Source organism: Barbus barbus, assembly GCF_936440315.1.
Source record: "Barbus barbus genome assembly, chromosome: 21".
NCBI classification, from domain to species: domain Eukaryota; kingdom Metazoa; phylum Chordata; class Actinopteri; order Cypriniformes; family Cyprinidae; genus Barbus; species Barbus barbus.
The window spans coordinates 9,644,340-9,668,603 of NC_136749.1; the positions used below are offsets into that span (position 1 = coordinate 9,644,340).

At 36.5% G+C, this 24,264-nt stretch overlaps 3 protein-coding genes across 3 annotated transcripts in view; 2 read left to right on the plus strand and 1 right to left on the minus strand.

The window, feature by feature from the left end:
- Positions 1-1,725: 1,725 nt before the first annotated feature.
- LOC306887405 (lipid scramblase CLPTM1L-like) lies at positions 1,726-11,092 on the plus strand (the record flags this gene model as incomplete). The annotated part of the gene is made up of 17 exons (XM_079445100.1): positions 1,726-1,926; positions 2,014-2,125; positions 3,379-3,527; positions 4,614-4,735; positions 4,832-4,919; positions 5,014-5,131; positions 5,238-5,332; positions 5,447-5,531; positions 5,633-5,736; positions 5,843-5,887; positions 5,981-6,031; positions 8,163-8,245; positions 8,751-8,785; positions 8,915-8,970; positions 9,077-9,121; positions 9,812-9,927; positions 11,008-11,092. 17 exons carry the CDS (start codon positions 1,726-1,728, stop codon positions 11,090-11,092), a joined length of 1,590 nt encoding a protein of 529 aa, XP_079301226.1.
- Positions 11,093-12,060: 968 nt separating this feature from the next.
- Positions 12,061-15,651, plus strand: LOC306887406 (uncharacterized protein). The gene is made up of 3 exons (XM_079445101.1): positions 12,061-12,442; positions 14,026-14,142; positions 15,075-15,651. The coding sequence occupies exons 1-3, from the start codon at positions 12,226-12,228 to the stop codon at positions 15,290-15,292; spliced, it is 552 nt and encodes a 183-aa protein (XP_079301227.1). The 5' UTR covers positions 12,061-12,225; the 3' UTR covers positions 15,293-15,651.
- A 161-nt stretch (positions 15,652-15,812) lies between these two features.
- LOC306887303 (centrosomal protein of 192 kDa-like) overlaps positions 15,813-24,264 on the minus strand; it is a 28,767-nt gene continuing 20,315 nt past the window's right edge. The window contains exons 34-48 of the mRNA XM_079444936.1: positions 23,981-24,241; positions 23,766-23,887; positions 21,311-21,420; positions 21,063-21,225; positions 20,804-20,973; positions 20,541-20,664; positions 20,298-20,403; positions 18,988-19,195; positions 18,793-18,869; positions 18,605-18,700; positions 18,397-18,516; positions 18,135-18,244; positions 17,903-18,032; positions 16,930-16,988; positions 15,813-16,481 (exon numbers count right to left, since the gene is read on the minus strand). Of these exons, the coding sequence (XP_079301062.1) occupies positions 16,349-16,481; positions 16,930-16,988; positions 17,903-18,032; positions 18,135-18,244; positions 18,397-18,516; positions 18,605-18,700; positions 18,793-18,869; positions 18,988-19,195; positions 20,298-20,403; positions 20,541-20,664; positions 20,804-20,973; positions 21,063-21,225; positions 21,311-21,420; positions 23,766-23,887; positions 23,981-24,241 (1,989 nt within the window). The 3' untranslated portion in view covers positions 15,813-16,348. The remainder of the gene's footprint in view (positions 16,482-16,929; positions 16,989-17,902; positions 18,033-18,134; positions 18,245-18,396; positions 18,517-18,604; positions 18,701-18,792; positions 18,870-18,987; positions 19,196-20,297; positions 20,404-20,540; positions 20,665-20,803; positions 20,974-21,062; positions 21,226-21,310; positions 21,421-23,765; positions 23,888-23,980; positions 24,242-24,264) is intronic.

A 24,264-nucleotide genomic window follows, 5' to 3' on the forward strand; every position in this document is an offset into this window, starting at 1 on the left:
AATTGTAACTATGCAGCTGTCAGCCATAGAGGATCTATAGTGTACTATCTGATGCGATACTGAGGAACAGTTCCACTCATTCTCTTCTATTGGAAATGAAGAATTGTATAAACTTGTTAAATCATCTAAACCAACAACCTGTATGTTAGACCCTGTCCCTTCTAAGCTCCTAAAAGAGGTGCTTCCAGAAGTAATAGATCCTCTTCCGAATATCTCTATCTCATCATTGTCATTAGGATACAGTATGTCCCAAAAACCTTCAAACTGGCTGTTATTAAGCCTCTCATTAAAATACCCCAACTTGACGCCTTAGAATTAATTAATTACAGAACGATCTCGAATCTCCCTTTTGTGTCAAATATATTAGAAAAGGTAGTATCATCACAACTATGTTCCTAGTATCGCCAATTTTGTACATTTTATCATCCTGAATGGCAAAGTTTTCATTCATAAATGTAGATTGCCAAAATCTCCTCCTTTATACAATGTTTTCTCTGACGAACTCACATTGTTAATGAAGTCTCTTAAAGTTGTGAAAAATGTAAAAGCTACGTCTATTGTAAGATATTACAAATCTGTATTTGACATCTTGTGAATGTCTTTTTTTTTCTTCCTTTTTTGTCCAACCATCTTTAGAGCTTCTGTTTTTGATGCCTGTTTTTCTGTAATAATGTTGTTTACATGTTCCTAATAAAAAAAGAGGCACGCTTGATCAAACTTGACTTGAAAATAAATTCATTAATAAAAACATTGATACCCTTTTTCAAAATCAACGTTATTCATTCATTCTTCTACTGTTGAAATTTCTCCATACCCTTAACCCTTAAAATTAAACAAATCAATAAATATTTATGTATTTATTAATGTATTCAATTATGTATTTAATGATTTATTTATACATTTCAACGTTTATTTAATTATTTAATTTTGAGTAACTTGGCCCTCCATAAACTTATGTTGTTAATATGTTGTCATAATTCTTGTACTTTTTTTGTAAAGAAACTCTGACTCATTTAATTTTGTTTGTAATAATGTAAAATATTTTTGAGCAGAATCTTTCATGCTATATTTTGTTAATATTTATTTAATTGTTTCCTTATATTAAATTACAAACTTCATTTGTTTTGTACTAGGATTTATGTTACTTGAGAAATCGTTAAAAAGCTGCATGTGCATTTTAATTGACAAATGTAATATATGACCTTTAATATGATCTTTATAAACGTATTCTTTAATATAAATATATAGTTACTTGTGTATTTTGCTTGTGCATTAACTGCTATTTGTCAATTTTGGGGGAGGGAAAAAAATCTGCGTCATTTGTAAATAAATAAATTTTGAGTGGTCATTTTTGACATTATCACTGTAGATCATAGCGATGCTGCTCATGAGCATAAAAAGTCACCAGCGCAGATTGTCATTGCGGCCGCAGGGTGGCGCTCTCCGCATAACCTGCCCACAGAGACAGTATTCTGAGATGCTGGTTGTTCATTTTATCGTACGGTTGCATGTAAATTATCATCTCAGCTCTAGTCTGTGGCCTCCTGTCATCCACTGAAACCACATCGCTGCTGCTGCACTGATGCGCCTGGAATAAAGACACTGCATCATTTCCCATCCGCGAGCGCGCAATGAAGGAATGAACGAGGCAAGTGATGCTGTAACGCTAACAGCTTTTGTTCTGTATTTGTCCACTTACAATAACGAACTTGGCGTGGCGTTGAGATGTTCCCGTCGTGCTATTCCAAGCCCAAAAATGGGTCTCAGTTCAAGATGTCTTACACTAAAGTGATTTTTGGGGTGTTGGTGGTGTATGTCCTCCATACGTGCTGGGCCATGTACGGCTTCTTTCACACCAAACCCTGTGACAGCGCTAAAGGGGACAGCTGCGTTACATCTTACCTCACTGTCAAGCCTCGACTTCAGGTGAGAAGAGCTCATCTCTGTCTTTGTCAAATGTATTGTCAGTAGCGCATTGCTTCATAACGTTGCAGTTATTGCATGTCTCAACAGCTCAGTATCTATTCCGCTCTGGACGCCAGTGATGAAACTGGATACAACCTACTGTTCAAAGTGGACAAATTTGACATTAACACCAAGTTTGAAAGGCAAGCTGACCTTTTGTGTGGTTCTTTGTGGAAAAGAAGTACACTTTAGCATGATTTTATTATAAAGCATTTCATAATAAACATTTACATTTCATAATTATTTTGTATGTCTCATTAAAGTATGTTCTAAATGTACTGACAAGCATTTATGTAACATACACTTTAATGCCATTCCTATTGAAACTTGTATGACATGGATTTAAATTTATATTGGCCTATTTGCACACTTAGACATTTGTAATGATGTTGCAATTTAGTACATTTAAAATATATTACATTGGCTATATGTGCATGTGCTTTAGTAGTGTAGTCAACACATCAATAAGTGTACTTCTATAAATTACAAGTGATTAAAACAATGATTTAAAATGTGCTTTAAAATAAAACTTATGACATTATTATAAAGTGCACTTTTTAAGTGTACTTAAGTGTGTTGAGAAACAAAGCCATATGATACACTTAAGCAAACTTTTACTTCACAATTCTATATTATCTGCAGGTACAGTTTTTTTTAGTTTTTTTATAGGCCTATACTTTTTAAAAGTGTACTTAAGTATGTTGAGAAACATAGCCATACTATACACTTAAGCAAACTTTTACTTCACAATTCTATATTATCTGCAGGTACAGTTTTTTTTTTTTTATAGGCCTATACTTTTTAAAAGTGTACTTAAGTGTGTTGAGAAACATAGCCATACTATACACTTAAGCAAACTTTTACTTCACAATTCTATATTATGTACAGGTACAGTTTTTTTATAGGCCTATAGGCTACTTTTAGTGCACATTCAGTACAAAAAAGCACACTTTTCACAAGATTAGATTTGTTGGATGAGCAAGTTTAAACCATATAGCATTAAAAAAAAAAATTAAACTGCTGTAGTTCTGCTATTGGTGAGAACATTCCTACATTGTATAATAATTTATTGACATTCAGAATTTTTTAAAGTGTTGCTTAAGTGACGACTTGTGTGTCAAAGTAACCTAAAATATTTACCATGTGATACCATTACTATTGTCACCACAGGTTATTTTTAGGGCTACATGACAATCTCATTTACCATTTACATTTCACAGAAAGTGCACTATAGCTCAGAAACATATGGTGAAAACTGACAAGATGGAAAAACATATTTTAATGTGGTTTTGACCAATTTTATTGTATGCGAATACTGAAAGTGCAGTTTTGTTTTGTTTAGTTTTTCCTCAGATAGCATGTTTAATTCATCTAGTATACTGTGTTGTGATTAAAGGAAGGTGAGTGTCCCAGTTCCTGAGATGACCCATAGCAATGGGACAGTCCATGCTGTAGTGTTTGTGCACAAGAGTGGAGTTTTGCCTTGGAAAGACAGTAGACATGTGCGGCTTGTGGCCCGTCTTACCTCTCAAATGGTCCCTCTTCAGTCTGGCAACCGTGAGGTATTGTGGCCATTTATTAATGCCAGCACTCCTTCAGCAATCACTATCTTTATTGTATTCAGACAAGTTTAAAACACTTCAAATCTTCAGAAAAATATCAGTTTATGTAAATTCTTGTGGCAGCTTATTGGCACTCTATTGCCCAAGTGAAAAAGAAGTACACTTTAGCCTACTTTAAAAAGAATACTTATTACGGAAATAATGTACTTAAGTAAATGTATTTAAAGAATATACTTAAATGCAAATTGAAAGTATTGTTTTCAGACAATTAACCATGTTATGTGTGATTAAATGACAAAATACTTTAGTTTAAATATTTAGTAAATGCAATTAGTTGAACATTAGTTGTTGTTGTTTTTTGACCCACTTAAGTAGAACTTAAGTATGTCTTTATGTATTTCACAATTAAATCTGTTGTCTTTAAAACTAAAATATACTTAAATGTAATTTCAATTTAAACTTGTCATGTATTTAAATATATTTGTAATTACAAATTCTTAATTATGAAGTTTTTTTTTTCATTTTAAATACATTTTCTGTAAATGTAATATATAATAACACACTACAGTAAAAATTAAAACAAGTTCTTTGCATTAGTATATTAGTCAACACACCAAAAAAGTATATTTTTTGACACAACATAATGATTTAAAATTTACTTTAAAACTTAATTTGAAATTATTACACTTTTTAAAAGTAAGCTTAGGGAGCATAGTCATGAAAGTGTACTCTTTTTAACTACACTCAAGTGGCTTTTTATTTAATTAATATAAAATTAATTAAATGGATATCTGCAAATACATTTTTTAATATACTTTTATGATTTGAAGTCAAAACTTTCAGTACATCAAGTGCACTTCTTTTTCATGAGATGTGTTGATACCATGCTATTTTTGCATGAAACAAAAGCACTATTTTTAATTCACCCTGCATAAAAGCTTATACATTATAATAATATTACTTTATCATTAGTCCATGAAAACATTTACTACATGAATATTTTCTCTATTTCAAGTCAGCTCATGCAAATGCATTATGATAGATGTGAATAACTTCCTGTAAATGTGGATCTTTCACTGTGTAAAGGCACCAGAAGAGCAGCAGATTGTTACTTACTGGAGATCACGACTTAGCTTGAATGTAATGAATGAGGATTTCACCTTCAACAGTGCTGCGGTGCCCAGCGATCTTCGCCGCTATATGAAAATGTGGGTTATTATCTGAAACCTAGATAACATATCTGTGTGTAATATCTTATTTAGACATCCAACACTTTTTGTTTTACTTTCATTTTATTTTCTCAGAGTTGAAGATGGAAAAAAGGAAAAAAAGGAATTTTATCTGCCACTGCTACTGGTTGATGAACTAAGAAGCAGATTAAATGACTTAATTGTATGTAAAAACTATTAAAATGTATAAAATTACAGTTTTGAGATTTATAATGAGTTTGATTTATGAATGCACTTTTGCATGTTAAATTACACAGGAGATGAACAGCACCACAACAGCAGTCCCTCTGACAATATCATACGACACCATTACCTTACGCAAGTTCAGAATATGGATCCACATACAAGCTGTCATATACTCACTCAAACATTTTGGTGAGTGACATTCAATCATAAATTATAAGTCATACACTGAGATAACTCAGGTTTAATATTTAATTCCGTATTAATCATAAGGATGTTTATTTACTTTATCTTACAGGATTTGCGGAGCAGAATCTTGATGAAATTAAAGCCATGTTTGTTGAGAGTGGGCTGCATGTCTTGGCTTTGTCCGTTCTAGTACCTGCATTCCATGTAAAAATACATTATAAAACTGCTTATTTTGATGTGCTCAATCTGTTGATTATGTGTATATTTGACCAATAGTATATAATTATCTTACCATCAGTGGAATATACTGTTTTGCAGCTATCATTTGAATTCTTTGCTTTCAAGAACGACATAAGGTTCTGGCGAGAAAAGAAGAGTTTAGCTGGCATTTCTAGAAGATCTGGTACTGATTCTTCATACCTAGACCTGGTGTACGTTGGTGTCAAAATAATGTCACAGCTGGCAAAAATGTGGCTGTAAAATTCTGTTTCTCTGTCTCTGCAGTTGTGTGGAGATGTTTCAGCACCATCGTAATATTCCTCCATCTACTAGAAGAACAATCCAGCTGGCTGATTCTACTTCCCACTGGGATCTCAGCTCTAATTGAGGTATAAAAATAGATTAAATGTGCTCATTTTGGACTGCTGGCATTTATTTCTGTTAAAACCAAATTAACTCAATATGAATCTTCCTCTACTATTATTGAATTTGTAGTTATGGAGAGTGAAAAAGGTCTTAGTGCTTTCACCCAAATTCCATGTAAGTGTTTATCACTTATACTCAGTAAGCACAGTATGGTCTTTTTGAGGAATATGCTACACTTCTTACTCATTCTAAGTGGTTTTCTTGAAGGATGAAAGAATGGATGATTTCGAGCGAGCAACAGAAGACTATGATTCTAAGGTATGAGCGAATTCTTTTTTTAAACCAGTTTTATTTTGCTTATTGAATCATTGTGTTCTATATAACCCCTCTTTCCTCCAGTTCCCGTATTCATCTCATTCTGACACTATTGATTTGCCTGGAAATATGTGTCACGGGTGGGGAGAGACGAAGACTCAAATGCTGGCAAATGGTGTTTCTTTTATTTATAAATCACAAAATAAACAAAAACACAAATGAAACCACCCCAAAGGTGAAAAAGCCAGAGTAACAACTACTGAAAACAGGACATAAACTTGGCACAGGGTAGACGGAGATCACAGGCATAACCAGGTACATATGTGAGACAAACAAGCCCAGAACAGAAAACACAGGGAGCCTAAATAGGGAAAGGCAATCAGGAAAACAGCTGGGGCAAATTAATCTATGATGAGGTAATGAGAGGAGTGAGAGAATAGACATGAGCACATGGCGCAAATAACAAAACAAACACCATATGCAGACAATGGGGAACAACTGAGGGCGTAATGAGTGACAGGTGAGTGGAGTCCAGAGAATTGAGTCCAGAAGGAAGGGAGACTGTGACCTCTGGGTGGGTGGGGGGTGGGGGGGGGAGAAACACAGGGCCCGGACCCCTGACAGAACCCCTCCTCTAAGAAACGGCTTCCAGACGTTCCACCAAAAAACCCAAAAGTCAGGAGGGAGGTGGAAATGAGGTGGACCTGGGGGAGGGATGACGGGCCTGGCCCATGTAGTGGAAGAAGGCCTGGAAACAGAGGTAGACAAGGGTGCCAGGGTGATGCCGGCAGAGCAGAAAGATTGTGTGCGGGCACCGCCGCTTCGAGAACATCGTGAGTGGGCACCGCCGCCTCGGGAACACAGTGAGCGGGCACTGCCGCCTCGGGAGGATTGTGAGCGGACACCGCCCCCTCAGGAGGATTGTGAGTGGGTACCGTCCCCTCGGGAGGATCGTGAGCGGACACAGCTGCCTTGGGAGGATAGTGTGCGGGCACCGCCACTTCGAGAATATTGTGAGTGGGCACCGCCGTCTTGGGAGGATCGTGTGCGGGCACCGCCGTCTTGGTAGGATCGTGTGCAGGCACCGCCACTTCAAGAGCGGGCACCGCCGCCTCAGGAGGATTGTGAGCGGGCACCACCTCCTTGGGAGGATCATGCACGGACACCACTGCCCCGGGAGGATTGTGAGCGGGCACTGCCACCTTGGGTGGACCGTGAGCGGCCACCGCCTCCCTCACCGACATCAGCAGAGGCTCCTCCACGCTGCGTCTCAGCCCGGGACGCCCAAAGAACGAACCTAAGAATCTGGAAGTGGCAAGCATGATCTGAGGAGGTTCTGGAACGACAGCCCAGACTGGGAGGGGGGCACCCTCCAGCAGTTCCACCTCCTTCAAATAGATGACGTGGTCGACCATCTCCCAATAGGACCACGTATCTAGCACCCCCAGCTCCTCCCAGTTGACAGGCTCGTCCAGGCCCACTAGAAACAGGTGGATGAGGGTGCTCTCTCCAATCCCTAGCCTCTGGCCTGCATAGAAGAGGTCTTCGGCGTACCGCCCAAAGGGGCGATTGTCTTGTGGACAGGGATGCGGCACACTGGCTGGGGTCTGGTTCCTCTGTCGTCCGGGAGCTGGGAATAAAAAGATTCCCATCGCCACTGAGTCTTCAAGTGGCTTGTTCGTTCTGTCACGGGTGGGGAGAGATGAATACTAAAGACAGGACATAAACTTGGCACAGGGTAGACGGAGATCACAGGCATAACCAGGTACATTTGTGAGACGAACAAGCCCAGAACAGAAAACACAGGGAGCCTAAATAGGGAAAGGTAATCAGGAAAACAGCTGGGGCAAATTAATCAATGATGAGGTAATGAGAGGAGAGGAGTGAGAGAATAGACATGAGCACATGGCGCAAATAACAAAACAAACACCATGTGCAGACAATGGGGAACAACTGAAGGTGTAATGAGTGACAGGTGAGTGGAGTCCAGGGAATTGAGTCCAGAAGGAAGGGAGACGGCGACCTATGTGGGGGAGAGGGAGAAACACAGTGCCCGGACCCCTGACAATATGAGTTTTCAATCTGACCAAACTGTTCAAGTAGTTTTACATGGACATTCTCTTTACTTGCACAGGCCATGAAGTTCTTGTCATATCTGATGTATCCGTTGTGTATCAGTGGGGCCATATACTCGTATTTATATCTCCAAAATAAAAGGTAACATTTTTCATTAATTAACTATAATCACATTACACATTATTTTTTTTATTATTAAAATACAGTGGGGTTTGGAAAGATTTTGTGAACCCTTGAGTGTCTTCTGTAAATTTGACCTACATTGATGCTGGCTCTACCTGTAACTACATATATACAAATCCAGCTAAACTAATAACTCAAAAACAATGTATTTTTTTACTTATTTATTGTGAATATTTTTGCTATTATCTGGTGTAACGCCCTTGAGCAGCAATAACAGCAACCATGCAGTATGTTAAGTAACTGTGAATCAGTCCTGTATGTTAGCTTGGAAGAATTTTGGCCTATTCCTACTAACAACACTCATTTTAATCAGTAAGTTCTATTTTGGATTCATTTGTTTATATAGGTCATATTTATACAGAAAATTCACAAAAAGGGTTCACAAAGGTTTAAATGTTATGCCACTGTAATTTTTATATAAATATATGTATTTATGTTTCATTGTGTTGTCTACTCTAAATAGTTGGTACTCTTGGATAACCAATGGCCTTATTAGTGGTAAGAGCTTTAATAATAAAAAAGTATTAAAGAATTATTAAAAGTATATAGGAGTTGTTAATGCACACTGTATTGCTTTCTGTACAAAAGAAGGGAAAATAATAGTTCATCTTCTTTTTAAACATCAAGGTGTTTATGCGTTTGGATTTCTGTCAATGGTTCCTCAGTTGTTCATCAATTATAAGGTTTGTTTATAGACCAGTCGTAAAATACAGTTCAACTACAGTTATCTTTTTTCTGTACTGTTTACTCTGAATGTTCCTTAATTGTGTCTTTTGCTTTTCTCCACAGTTAAAATCAGTGGCCCATCTGCAGGTGTCCATCTTTATGTATAAGGTATGTTGCAGTTTAATGAGAAATCAATTTTAATTTTATGAAAACATATATTAAAACTTTCAGGAACTCACAACTTTTCCCCTAGTCCAAATAGACCATTAAAACTAAGTGGTCTTTCACATAGAACACATTTTCGCATTCCACTGTGCTGCTTTTCCATTGCTTTTCTATGTTAACATAAGCTTGACAGACGTCTTTGATCAGTATTCTCACGTATTGCATCTTTTGCAGTTTTTTTGTTTTTGCATGACACATTTTTTTCCATTCTACTCCCCGGCCTCTCACAAATACGCAAAACTGTGTTGTGTCTGAAAGGCTTCTAAGCTATTGAAACTTCTAATACATTAACACATGAGCACCCACATTAACACTTCAACAACACCTATTTAGTGTTCAGAAACTTCCCTGCACAGTCACAGTAAGATAATGAGGAGGAAGTTATTAAGATTATTAATAATAAGAACTGAATTTTTAAATGTGTCAATGGTCATCAGACTGGTTCTCAGCTGTGTGTAGCACCTACACCTCTGCATATCCTTCAGGAGGGCTGATGCTCATTTTTAGTTGGGTAACTGATCATTTAGTTCATTGTCCGTAAATTAAGATGACTTCAGACCCTTTCCAAAATAGATGAAGACAAAAATGTCTTATCAGAGTAGAGTTACAATGCAACTTGCCTTTGCTTCTCAGGGCTTGAACACATTCATCAGCGATGTATTCAGTGGAATAATAACCACTCCTGGACCCCATCAGTTGGCGTGCTTCAGAGATGATGTGGTCTTCCTCATCTACCTCTATCAGCGCAGGTGGGGAAAACATTCAATTGGTGCATGTGGAGTGGACAAGTCATTTTACCCATTTGTCCTCATAAACCATATATACGGTGGCCAAGAGAGCTCATTGTGCTGCAGCTTAAGAAAACGCACGCAAACAGAAAAAGCACCAGTAAATTATGAAAACATCGGTTTGACAACACAATACAAATTTGGTTGTGTTGCGAGTATTTGCAGCATTTTTCTGTATTTGTTTGTGTTGTGAGTATTTGCTGTGCATTTCTGTTTTTGATTGTTGTGTTGCGAGTACATGCAGTGCGTTTCTGTATTTGGTTGTGTTGTGAGTATTTGCAGCGCGTTTATGTTTTTGCAGCGCATTTTCGTATTTGGTTGTGTTGTGAATATTTGCAGCACATTTTTGTATTTGCAGCGCATTTCTGTATTTGGTTGTGTTGTGAGAATTTGCAGCGCATTTCTGTATTTGGTTGTGTTGTGAGTATTTGCAGCGCGTTCATGTTTTTGCAGCGCGTTTTCTTATTTGGTTGTGTTGTGAATATTTGCAGCATGTTTTTGTATTTGCAACGCATTTCTGTATTTGCACCACGTTTCTGTATTTAGATATGTTGTGAGTATTTGCAGCGCATTTATGTTTTTGCAGCACATTTTCGTTTTTGGATGTGTTGCGAGGGTATTTGCAGTGCATTTCTGTAATTTATTGTGTTGTGAGTATTAGCAGCGCGTTTCTGTATTTGCAGCACATTTTCATTTTTGGATGTGTTGCAAGTATTTGATTGTGTTGTGAGTATTTCCAGCATATGTGTTGTCAAACGGATGAAGATGTTTTCTTAATTTGCTAGTGTTTTTTTCAATTTGCATGTTTTGTTTTCATTTGTTGTGCGTTGAGCTCTCTTGGCCACCGTAAATATATACCAGAACTTGCACACAAATATTACATAAATGTATAAAGTTTATACACAAACAAACTTCACTGTAGTTCAAATTACCATTATCTTTTAGCTTTACAAACTACAGTTACAAAGTAGTTTCCCATTCCTTGTTGAGAGTACAATTAGTCAGTGGAATGGCTCAAATGTTGTTCATTTCTGTCTTCAGGATTTACCCAGGGAGCAAGTCCAGGTCACGTGATCACGGGGCATCACACAGGAAGAAACCCAAAGGAAAGCCACATGAAGACTAACCCTCCATGGCGTTCTCTGACAGCTTGCGCTCTCCATGCATGTAATACAGGAGAAACGCTACAAAAATTGAAGAAGGGCATTACAGTCGCTGAAAGTTCTCTTTGTGTATCCTTGTAATGAGCCTGCCTCCTGCTGTCTGCTGCGAAATCCGACAGAGCTACACTTACAGTACACTCATTTCTACTTGAACAAGCCAGACCTGAAGAGATTAGCAGCGCACACCTGCTTTAGACTAAATCCGTGTGTAATATTCACTCAGGCCAATCCAACCAACAATTAGAAAGTGATGTAAGCTCTGAACGAAACTACAGCCACACCCACCTGTGCTTTTATAACCTTTGAAAGAATGACGGCTATGGCAATACCTATGATTACTGCATCGATCTACACTACTGTTTTCAAACATTCCGAATAACTCCCACTAGTTGTTTTGAATAGAAAAGTACTTTCCACAGATTTGGAAACACATTTTGTGTTAACTGGTTTGCATTTATCTTGGATTTGCATTTGAACCGCAATGCAGATATTCCTGACATGTAGGCCTCTGCTGCGGATACAACAGGAAATTAATTTGAGAAATTACTAACTTTAATTTGCTGAAATAGCAAGCTTCAGTACAGTATTTATTCAGAATGTTTGAAGAGTATTATTTTGGCATGTGCATTATTATGAAAGTATAATTTTTCATGAAAGAAATGTCAAATACATGTCTGTTTGACTATATCTAGGTTTCATTTGTCTTCTAAAACATGTTTTAATTGAAGTTTGATGATAGAATTCTTTTCTTCTGGCTTTTTCACCTTGTTGGCATTAAACAAAACCTGAAAAAACTCAGACAAAACAGGAAGTGATTATATATTTGTTTTGGCAGTTTCACCCATTAGTGGAAGCAGTCGGACCTGTCAGTCTGGACTCATGAGGGATGATGACATCAGATAAAACAAACCATTATACAAGCTCAAGTTAGAGTCTGAATTTTTTTTAAAGTATGTCTCAGTTGTAAAACGCACTGGAAGGATGTGGCATCACCCGCAACATAGCTACATACAAACTCCTCTGTTTTTGTAAAATTCACATCTAAGCGTCATCATGTTAGAATGTGATAGGCACGTTGTGACACCAGTCCAAAAGTATGAGGGATGAGGGAATGCCAGCTGTGCTGGTGTGTGCCTTCTTTCACTCGTCTTTTCATGGGAGATGTGAAAGAATGTCTGCTGGGTGGATCTTTGAGAAGACAGTGAGTTTCAGTATGTTGACACCCAGTGAACTCTCCCACACATGCAGTCAGTGCTTCAGCAGCATGGCGACTCTTTCTAGTCTGATCTTTTTACTTCTAACTGTACACTCAGGTATGGCTTCTGATTCGCTCGCTTGAATTGCTTTCATATGTTTTGGATTGTTAACATGCTTCCATGCTGATTGTTTGTAATCTAGTTTGAAACAGCAGTTCTCTAATATGTTTCTCAGTTTCGGGTGATAGAAAATGCAGGCATATTTACATGACTTAAATTGAAACTGTAAATGTATATATTAGTGCTGTCAAACGATTAATCGCATCCAAAATAAATGTTTTTGTTAACAAAATATATGTATGTGTGCTGTGTATATTTATTATGTGTATATATAAATACACACACATGCATGTATATATTTCAGAAAAAAATATATGTTTTTATATGAAATATATTTATTTGTAATATAAATTATATGAATATAAATATAGACATGTAAATATTTTCTAAATATATATGTATGTGTGTATTTACGTATATATACATAATAAATATACACAGAACACACATTATGCAAACAAAAACTTTTATTTTGTACACGATTAATCACAATTAATCGTTTGACAGCACTAGTATATATATATATATTTATATGAATTTCTATATACACTATATATACACTTTTCAAAAGTTTGAGAATTATTTAATGTTATGAGTAACTTATATGCTTCACAAGGTTGTATGAAAATAATAAAAAGTTTCGGAAAAAAAAACAGAAATAACTGTAAATTTTAAATAACTGTTTTCTATTTTAATATTTGAGATTAAAATATTTGAGTGTCACCAAACACCAATGACTTGTATAGACACTATAAGGACAAAAGTATTGAGACACCCCCTTCTTTAGAACAGTAAAAGGCACTAACAAAACTGTGGCAACAAAGATGGAAACGTAGTTCATGTATTTAAAACTTGTATTTCCACCTCTGTTGAAACAGTTTTGAAAGTGTCTAAAATGACAGTACCCTTATGTACAAGTCATTGGTGTTTGGTGATGAGTTTTAGGCTCATGGTCTGCATTTAAAGTCACACCAGAGGAGTTCAGCTGGGATCAGGACTTTGCTTTCTGCAGACCAGTCAAGTTCTTCCACACTGACTGAATCAATCATGTCTTTTTGAACCGTGTCTTATATACAGAGGCATTGTCATGTTAATAGAAAAGGGATCTTTCCAAACTGTTGCAATAAAATTAGAAGCACAGAATTCCTTAGAATATCATTATATGCTTAAACATTAAGATTTGTACTCATAGAAATTACTAAAGTAGTCAAACGTTGATTAGAAGGGGGTGACCCAATACTTTTGGCAATATAATGTGTATATATATATATATATATAAACCCTAACCCCACACTTTTGAACAGTGCTATATTTATTTGGTTATGTGCTACTTTCTAAGCATGGAATCTAACCCTTTCCATGACATTGTAAGTAAGTGAATATTTAACCAACTGTGTGTGTTGTGTAAACAACATTATTTTCCAGCACAAAATTTTAGTATACAGTGTCCTCTATTGTGAATGTCGGTTATTTTGAATTACCTGCTTGTTCGATTGCATGATACATATTATCACATTCAATATAAACGGCATCATTCATTCTTGAATAACCAGACTACTTGTTTTTTTTTTTTTTTGTAGTAAATGCGCTGAAGTGTTACGTGTGTGGCTCCGTACCATCAAATGAAGAATGTAACAAAAACCTTCAGGACTGTCAGGCTCCTCTGGACACCTGCATGACCACTGTAGGCACGCTAGGTGAGCGAATGCCTTTTACGTTAAAGCAGCTCAACTCTGATATGGGGAAATCTATGGATACATTACGGAAGTGATCAATAGTGAGTTCAAATGGGAATAGAAAGGACAGAGCAACAACAACAGCCACTTGTTCTAATTCTGAATATCAGAAATCAGCTGATCGTCCTACAAAGCGTCTTTCTTTAGAACATTAGCTACTGATCAGAATTATTAAAGACCGCACATGGCTCTAGTGTTTATAATACACACAAATCATGTTTTGTGTGCATTAATATGCTTTTCAAAAGTTTGTTTGTTTGTTTTTATAAATGCCTCAAGTAAAATTTTTGACTAGTTTAGAGGGGAAATATCTCTGCATTATAAAATTATCTATTCAATTTTATTTTGAACATTTAAAAAAAAAGTGATTGAAACTTGGGTTTGTGTCTATAAGTTTTACTTGCAATATAGCCTATAACAAATCTGTATCTGCACTGAAAAATAGTATACATCTTCATTTCTGCAAGTATTATTATTACATCAAAATGTAGCATCCAACAATATGCTATAATTAAAATTAATTAATCAAATATGTGCTAACTTTACTATAATAGCCTATTCAACATCTTCAGAAACCAACAACATATACAGAATATCCGAACATGGCATTGATGTTTTATTATAAGCACAAATCATATTGGCAAACATAGGCTTATTAATAATTCTTCTGCTGCCAAAATATGTTACTATTACAGATAGTAGAGATAATCTAAAAAAAAAGTTTGCATGCTTTTTTTCTTTGTTGATTATCATATTTAATCAGTCAGGCTTTTTATCATTCATATTGATATATTGGTCAGATTATTCAGTTCCCAAAAAGCTGCTGCATCAGTAATAAACTGCTCAATAAAGCAGATATAAAACTAGATAAACTTTGAATTTTGTATTTTCAGGAAGTTTTACTGGCATTGTGAAGACGTGCTCTAATTCAAAAATCTGCGCAAGCGCTGCAGGCTCTGCCTCGGTGGACAGTGATGGAAATGGTGTGCAGGTGACGTGCTGTAACAGCTATCTGTGCAACTACAGCGGAGCTGCGAGCGTCACACTGCACAGATGGCTGCTGGTGCTACCGCTGCTCCTCATCACCCTCCTCTTCAGACTGCACACTTGAAATGTTAAACACTCTGGGTATGGGTGCATTACATGCCATCATGGACTATAACGGTCTTCTTATTGAAAACCCTAGTGAGCTAACTTCCCTTGCTTCATTACCTGTTTGGTAACAATGTGTACAGTCTGTTAAACGGATCATGTATTCCAGAAATCTGAACATATGAAGTAATTGTATGAACATTTTTGAAGGAAGCCTGGGTAAACTGGAGAATGAATATAATCAAATTATAACATAACTGTGTTGCACATGAATATAGGCAGTAGATATGTATATATTCAGACTTATGGATATTTAAAATTTGTTTTAATGCCTTTTCATTTTACTGAAAATAAAAATTACAATTCTAACAAAATTCTAAAATATATTTCTTGTCTTGAATGCAAAAAAAAAAGAATGGATTATAAATAACCAAGTGTGTTTTAAAAATGTTGATTGCCTAATAAAATAATAGGATAAATTAAATATTAAAAAGGTAGGATACACATTAGTGGAAGACAAAGACAACTTACAAATAAATAAAATTAAGAATTTTTTATTTATCAAGAACTGATTTAAAATAAATACACAGGACACACAAAAAAAGAAAAACAACAATGATTTTTGTGCTGTATAAAGCATGTGCAATTTTCAACTAATGGTGATGCAGATCTTTCTTAAAAATATTCGTATAGCTTCATTATGTGATAACACTTCTGTCAACAGGTGAGCTCATATTAACAGTTACACAAAAAGGAAACAAATCCGAGAAAACGACAAAAACTGATCTCTTTTACACCAGTGATACAAAGGTGATAAACGGTGGAAAAATACCAAAAATGAAAACAAATCTGAGACTCTGGATATATAATATCTATACTGTATGGTGCTTATCCAAAAGGCCGTAACTATATGATGATAGCTGTCAACAATCACAAAAATTTGGGTGGCGGAAAACAAACTCAGACATTCTTTTGCAAAGCATTTAGACGAAAAATTTCAAGTAATGTCTCTTCATTATTAGCTTCGTCCTGCAGCGTCCTCTGCTGGCGGTGAGTGGCTGTGTTGAGCCGGTCTTCATGGCAAGGCTTCTCCACTGAGCTCTACGGCCAGTTTAGCGTCTGTGTCTGTCTGTACGAGTAGCGTGCCGGAAAACTGGCCCGCAGCGGCCGGCACGAACTGAACAGGGAGGTTGATGTAGTGTTGTGATCTAGGAAAGCACACGGAAAAAGGATCAGGCAATAAAATATGCAGATATAGTAAACCAAACTAGCTACAGAGCAAAAAAAGTTAATGGTAAGAAAGTGAATTTCACATCAAAACGCCAAAAACATTTCCACAATATCTCGCCAACTGATATAGTACGAATAACAAAATAGTGGAAGAAATTTGACAGTTTAAAATTAAACTAAAAATGATTTAACACACCACACATTTAGTACACAAATACATGCATATTTTGCCACAAACAAAAATCTGACCTGTGGCTGAGCTCTGAATCAGAGCCTTCACATCAGGCATTGGCAGCAGGAAGTGACATGGAACGCTTCAATAAAATCTTTCTACTTGCTATTATTTCTTAAACTGGCTTGTGCAAAGTTTAACAGAAAGACTTTCTACTACTAGAGAAAGCGTAAGCAATAGAGAATGTAACTCACCTTAGAGAATAATTTGAATGCTTGATGTGGAAAGGCTCTTTAGGACTTATGAATTTTAGCTGCAAGTCAATTAGAAAACCTCAAATTAAGTTTCATGCCAGACATTTACGAGAAGCAGTAATAACACTGCACACATCAACATGCAAGGACCATTTAGTGACTGAATGTGTTAGATTTGAAAGCATTTTATATTTAAATGGTTGCTCTGTGACCTCTTAAAGGAATAGCTCACCCAAAAGTGAAAATTTCCTGGAAATGTACTGACCCTCAGGCCATCCGAGATGTAGATCAATTTGTTTCTTAATCAGAATGGATGGAGAAATTTAGCATTACATCACTTGCTCACTAATGGATCTTCTGTAGTGAATGGGTGCCGTCAGAATGAGAGTTCAAACAGCTGATAAAAGCATCACAGTAAAACACACGACTCCAGTTCATCAGTTAATGTTCAAAATGTCAGTAAATAATCAATATTTGTTGATATAAACATTTTTTAAATTGGTTTTGGACAGGGCTTGATCTCTGCATATTTCTCTCCTGAATCAAATGAAATCAATTACTTTACTGGAGAAATCAATAATATTGAGGACTTGATGAATTTACAAACACAGCTTTTCACTTCACAAGACATTAATTGATGGTGCATTGTACATTAGTGTGAATTGTAGTGATGCTTTTATCAGCTGTTTGGACTCTTATTCTGACGGCACCCATTCACTGCAGAGGATCCTTTGGTGTGCAAGTAATGTAATGCTAAATTTCTCCAAATCTATTCCAATGAGAAAAAAAAAAAAAACTACATCTAAATGCAAGTACATTTTCATTCATGGGTTAACTATTGCTTTAATGTGTTTTTCACATAGAAACAGGACTTTAAACAACTGTAAAGTGACTATTGATTAGCTGCTGTCGCTTTACAAATGTCATCCGACTTATTTAGTGTGTTGTGACTAGTGCAGCCCTACATTCTCACCTCATGTGTGTTGGAGGAGTTATTTCTGAAGTTAACCTTCAGTGTGCTGGTGGCGCCCACTCGTGTGGCAGGAAATGTGTATAGACTTTGAGGTGCATACACGCCCCTCTTTTGTGTCTCAATTGAAGATCTGAATGAATTAGAAATAAACAGCAAAATATACCATGACAATTTAGCAGTGAAAGAAGTCTTCCTCTATAGGTCAGATTTCTAACAGGAATACAACCCTTACCCAGACTTTGAGCCTGCAGAATCCAGTCTCTTCCTGTTCTTCACAGTGGCTTCTGTTCTCACCAAGGAGCAATTTTCTTTAACACTCAATGCTTCTCCTGCTCTTATGCCCTGCACGCATGAATCAATACACTCAACAGGGAAGTACTACCATTCCACCTTTTGCATTAGTGTCATTTTATTTTTCGCTTTGCGTAATTTATGGCTGAAATGGCACTTTTAGCATACACAAAAAAGTAGGACTCAGCATTTATTAGACTCACAGTGCCGCATAACTGGAAGCGAACACGGCTCTTGTGTTGAGGTTTGGCTGTTGGGTGACATTCCAAATCCCAAAACTGGGCATAATCTCCCCGGTCACGTGGAAGGAAAGCGAATGGAACCTTTTTACAAAACAGAAAACTTAAATCAGTTAAAAGAAAATTGTAGATCTGTCAGAGACTAGATGATGTTTGACATCCACACCCCTACCTGCATCCTCTCTTGAATCCCCAGAGTCCCAGATACCTTCTCACATCTGAAGGCAGAGTATGTAGCACGATAAACATCTCCACTACTATCGACACCCTGATCCAACGGACAACAGTGAAGTCAAAATCAATAAATCCCACAGGAATGAAAGCTTTCAAAATTCTTACATAAGTGCTAACATCACACACCTTTACATATGGAGGAGCAAATGAAGAGAGATACCATCTGACCTCTTCTCCATGATTCTCCACCTCCAGAGAACATTCTGCACAAAAAAATAGGCCAAGGTTTCAGAATCCTATGGAAAGTCTGTCTCAAATCAATCAAAAGCTTGTTACTGTACAAATAAAATAAAATATTCACTTGACAGGTTCTGTACTTACCTGATGACTCTCCAGAAGCTGTGGGAGGGAAGACCAGAGTTCGGTTCTTGATCTCAACCTGAGGCTGGGTGCTGCTGCTTTGAGGTTTCTGTCCTGGTACTGTAGGGGTCTCAGCCTGAGGTGGCAGTGGGCATAAAGAGCGGTCCATGGCGCAGCTAGTAGCAGAAACATCCATGGCCAGATCCTGCCGGATCTGAACTTTAATGGACTTTAGAGAAAGAGACATAAGGATGGGTGTTACAGAGAGCGCAACACCACAAGGTTTAATTTTCACCTACACTGTCGTTCAAAAGTTTGGAATCAGTAAGATTTTTAATGGAGTCTCTTATGCTCATCAAGGCTGTATTTATTTGATCAAAAATACAGAACAACAGTAGTATTGTAAAATGATATTGCAATTTCTAATATTGGTTTCCAATTTTAATATACTTTAAAACAGTTTATTTCTGTGATGCACCACTGAATTGTCATCAGCCATTACTCCAGTCTTCAGTGTCACATGATCATTCAGAAATCATTCCAATATGCAATTTATTATCAGTGTTGAAACTGTCGTGCTGCTTACTTTTTTGGAACCTGCGATACATTTTTCTTTGATTCTTTGATGAATAGAAAGTTAAAAAGAACAGCATTTATTCAAAATAGAAATATTTTCTAGCAATAACTTGCTGAATAAAAGTTAATTTCTTTAATAAAAAAAATAAATAAAAAAAATGTACTGACCCCAAACTTTTGATTTGTAGTGTATATTGTAACAAATTCTTTTGAATAAACACTAAAATTATAATCCTGAAAAAAGCATCACAGGTCCCAAAAAATATTAAGCAGAACAACTGTTTCCACTGATAATAAATCAGCATATTAGAGTGATTTTGGGAGGATCATGTGACACTGAAGACTCACTGAATTCAGCTTTGCTTCACAGGAATATATTACATTTTATAAGTACATCAAAATAGAAAACTGCTATTTTAAATTACAATAAGATTTCACTATTGTTGTGAAAATAAATCCAGCCTCGATGCACAAACTTTAAAAAATAAATTAAAAATCTTACTGATCCCAAACATTTGAATGGCACAGTATTGTCTATCTCCATTTTGTACAGAAGAATTCACATAATCGGAGTTTCTTTGAAATATTACAAAAAAATACAAAAAGAACTGGAATGTGTTGTGCCATATGCAAGTTCATTACTGTAAATTTAACCATGTTATGAATGCCTCGTCTTGAGCTTAAAAACAATCCTAGAAAACTTGTACATGCCCTCTTCAGTCAGACATAGCACACAAATCTCCAGAAATGAATACCTTCTGTTGATTATCACACTGTACATAGATCTGTCCACTCCAGGGCAGCATGGAGGATTTGGTTGCCAGAGAAGGATTGGGACTGATGAGTATTTGCAAGTGGCTCCTGAAAAAATAATAAAATACGGCTATAGATTGTTAAATGGTAAACATTTATACAAGCTATGTACTTTCAATTAAAAATGAGAACAAAATGTGAAGTCATTGATTTTCCCGATGTTTGTTTATATGCGAGTCTCATACTGAGGTTCAATGACTCCGTGCTGTGGGGTGATGGTAAGGCAGTGAGCTGGCCAGGACAGCTCAAAGCTCAGCTCTCTGTTTGAGCGGTTCAGTATCTGCACATGCCTGGTGTCAGCTGCACTGTCTGCAAATAAACAAGCAAAAGACAAGATTTGGAGGGGGAAGCATTCACTTGCTAAGTGCATATAACTACTATTAACAACATTTATTAAACCACCTGAGCTCATTTTTAATATACATTTTTTAACTCAAATGTGTCTTACTGATAGTGGGTGCTGTGAGAACCAGTTGTTCAGGCTTGATGCTCCAGGTGTTCTCTAGGTTCAGCTCTGTTTGTTTCAGCACAGGTTCTGATGGACTTAATGGAGGACCTTTGACTGGTAGCACATCCAGGGAAACATTGCTGATGTAGCGGCCCGATGACCCCAAACCGCTGTGTGGAGAACTACACATTAACTTCATCAGCATGCTGAAATCTGAAAGCATTCATTTCTGTTCAGTGTGTCGTTCGAGGATGTTTACCTGTCTGATTCAGAAGTGTGCCGTTGTGAAGGTCTGATGGACTCCATATGGTCACTCTCTCCAGAGTCTGACATTACCATAGTGCCAAATAGCGACAGCATAACTTTGCTCATGTTGCCATAGAAAATCTGGGCTTCATTTGGCCTTTGAGGCAGATCATAGGCTGAAAATAAATAAAGCCACAATCACAACCAGGGTCAGTTAATTGATTAAAAGTTAATTAATTGAGCAAATTCTTGCCATCTTACCCTCCTGAACCTGCTCCTCTCCAAGGAACATTTCATCAAAGGGGATATTTTTTAATAAGCTGTTCTCAGACAGTACTTTATTCCCTGCTTCTGGTTTGATTTGTAGTAACCTTGAAAATGGATGATAAAAAAATTTAAAAAAAAATTACAAAATGTTTTTATACACCACAGAATATGTAAAAATCAACTGAACTGTCCTCTCACAGATTAAGTTCACATGTAATAAGAATATCAGGGAGGTCATATCTCTAGCTGGTAAGCGTGAATCATATACTAGTAATTAGGGGTGTAACGTATTTGAGTTTTTCGGATGTGTACCGAACAAATTGTTTGATTTTTTTCAGGAAATTCAGACAATAAATGCTGTTTTTTGACGCTCTTCGATGTGGCACGACATATCGCCTTAGTTCTAACAAGAGCGCGGATCGCAAGTGAGGGTGATCATCCCTTCCTCTTTATTACTAGTTTTAATGTGAAATATACATGAATGAACATTTCAGCCCTCGCACTCAATCGCTCAATTAGTTTCTCAACTGCAGAAAGGCATCATTAAAACAGCTTGTAAACGAAATCTCACGTAGCACTTCATTTACCTCAGACAAGTCATCAGTGTCTACAGCTCATTATTTGCTAGAGAAATGAAGTCTGAAGAGCATTTTGCAAAATATTAGACTATACTTCAATATATTTACTTTACCTGTTAGTGGTCTTAATGTATATGCTTAAGTAAATATTTTATGAAACAAGTTATGACTTATTTAAATTATTAGATTTAACAACAAATAGGAATTATATAATTTAGAAGTTAATTAAAAAAAAATTAACATTTGCGTTAGGGGTGTGCGATATATATCGTCTGCGATAACATCGTAATTGTTGTTTTAACGATATGTAATTTGACATTATAGAGTATTTTGCAAAAACCAAACAAAACACTTACGGACTGCACACTTGCATACGTGATGAAGTCTAGACCAGAGCACGTGTGCATTTAGAGTGCGTTCTTTCACTGCATTATTCAGTCTAACAAAATACACTTTTAAGAATGATCTCAAAACTCAAGATATGGGGCAGAAAAAAAAAAAAAAAAAAAAAAAAAAAAACTCATTTCATATAGTTAATATCACACAAAGAGTGCAGATTTTTCTTCAAAAATAAGCATGATTACAAATGTGATATTGTTTATTGAACCGTTGTATAAAGTTAATATTAAGAGACTTACGTTTTAGACACCATATTGCCTGTTTTTGCTCCATTTCACAAACAAAAAAATAATTCCAAACGGTTGGTTACAGCACAGTTTTGCGTCTCTTTGCAACATGACGATATGATTCTCTCCTGAATGAATCAACCGTTTAAATGATTCGGTTCAGTCGCAATGACTCACTTATTAACAGTGACGGGCGGTTTTAATTTCCCATTCAAAGCATCTTTTCATTTTAAAATCATTTCAAATATCAGTAGTCAATGTTTTATGTATAAAATATCAAAAGATTATGCATTTGTAACTGCAGGTTAAAGCATTCCATGTCCCTCTGAGCTACATTAAACAGTAATTTGTTGATACTGGTTTCATTTGTTTGGTAACAGCCTAAATGTCTTATTCTAATTGACTGATTAAATGTAACAATTTGACTAAAAAGATGCACACAAAAAAAAAAAAAAAAAAAAAAAGGCTTTAAAAGGTAAAGTTGCCCATAAAAGGTAAAAAAAATGTAAACTTGTATGAAACTGATGTGAACTGATCACGCAGAATATCAAAAACTGCAGCCATCCACGGTAGTCAGATCTCAGCACAATAACACACTCTCGGCAAAATATAGTCTAATTATCGGTATCGAAAAAAATCCCCCCCAAATTTTTTTTTCCAATATCGCACACCCCTAGTTTGCATACATTTTTTTTTTAATTTGAGTCTTGATTACTATAGTTAAAAATAAATAGTAATTGAATTTAAGTTTGGGCTCTGGTGTTAATTGGAACCTTATAGTCATGTAAAAGGGCTCCCTATAGTTTAGAGCAGAAGCGGCGGTAGATTTTTATCCCCAAGAAAATTTCAATTATAATTGAATAAGAAAGAGCAATAGTTCAGTAAACCACTGTATAAAAAAACAAAACAATTTACCTTTAGTTTTTTTTCTTCCTGCTGTACCGAAATCATACCGAACCGTGATGCCAAAACTAAGGTACGTACCAAACCGTCGTGTTTGTGTGCTGTTACACCCCTACTAGTAATTGCTTCATTTCTCAAAAGGTCTATAGTGAACTATGCATGGGGGGGGGGGGGGTTCAAAAACTGCAAAAGTACGTAAATTACTCAAACGTGTCATCTACTTTTTTGATTCAGACTTCAGACGTAAAAGAAAGAAATAAACTCCTATCTTAACACTAAAATGTTTTTAAAATATTCCTCATTTAAGCTGAGAATTCAAGTCAAATGAGAACTGCCACTGACTTCCTGAACTGTTGTCGAGAGACCTCGTCCCCACAGAAGAGGCAGACAGTGGCAAGAAGAGCTGCACCAGACTGACAGAGAGCCTGCTCTCTGCGTGAAGCCTTCATCGCTATTGTGATCACCTGCAGAAACAGCACTGATAAATCTCCCAAGCATATAAAAGGCATTATAAATTTTTAACATTTTTTTTAAAAAACAACATGCACTTGGCTCACCTCCTGTGTTCGCTCTTTCAGGACAAACTGTGAAGGGGACAAGCTAATAACGGTTGAGTCCATGACAGCTCGATTTTGAAGACTGCTGTAGGGTACCGCTTTCACAAAGGCAGCACGTGAACCCGTGTTTCGCACGCACACACAGAGCTTACTGACACGTCCTGCCTGCACTCCACTCAGCGTGGCCACATAGCCTTCAGAACGCTTCCTCAACTCCTCCAGGATCACGTTACTCGTGCCGCCATAGCCTGACAGAGGGATCTGAGAACACCACGCTAAAATGT

What these genes read in the sequence shown, in the direction of transcription:
- LOC306887406 (XM_079445101.1), top strand. Translation starts at nt 12,226, where the DNA reads ATGAGGGATGAGGGAATGCCAGCTGTGCTGGTGTGTGCCTTCTTTCAC. An exon ending in ACTTCTAACTGTACACTCAG is followed by an intron (nt 12,443 to 14,025) that starts GTATGGCTTCTG and finishes TTTTTTTTGTAG; the next exon opens with TAAATGCGCTGAAGTGTTAC. An exon ending in GACCACTGTAGGCACGCTAG is followed by an intron (nt 14,143 to 15,074) that starts GTGAGCGAATGC and finishes TTGTATTTTCAG; the next exon opens with GAAGTTTTACTGGCATTGTG.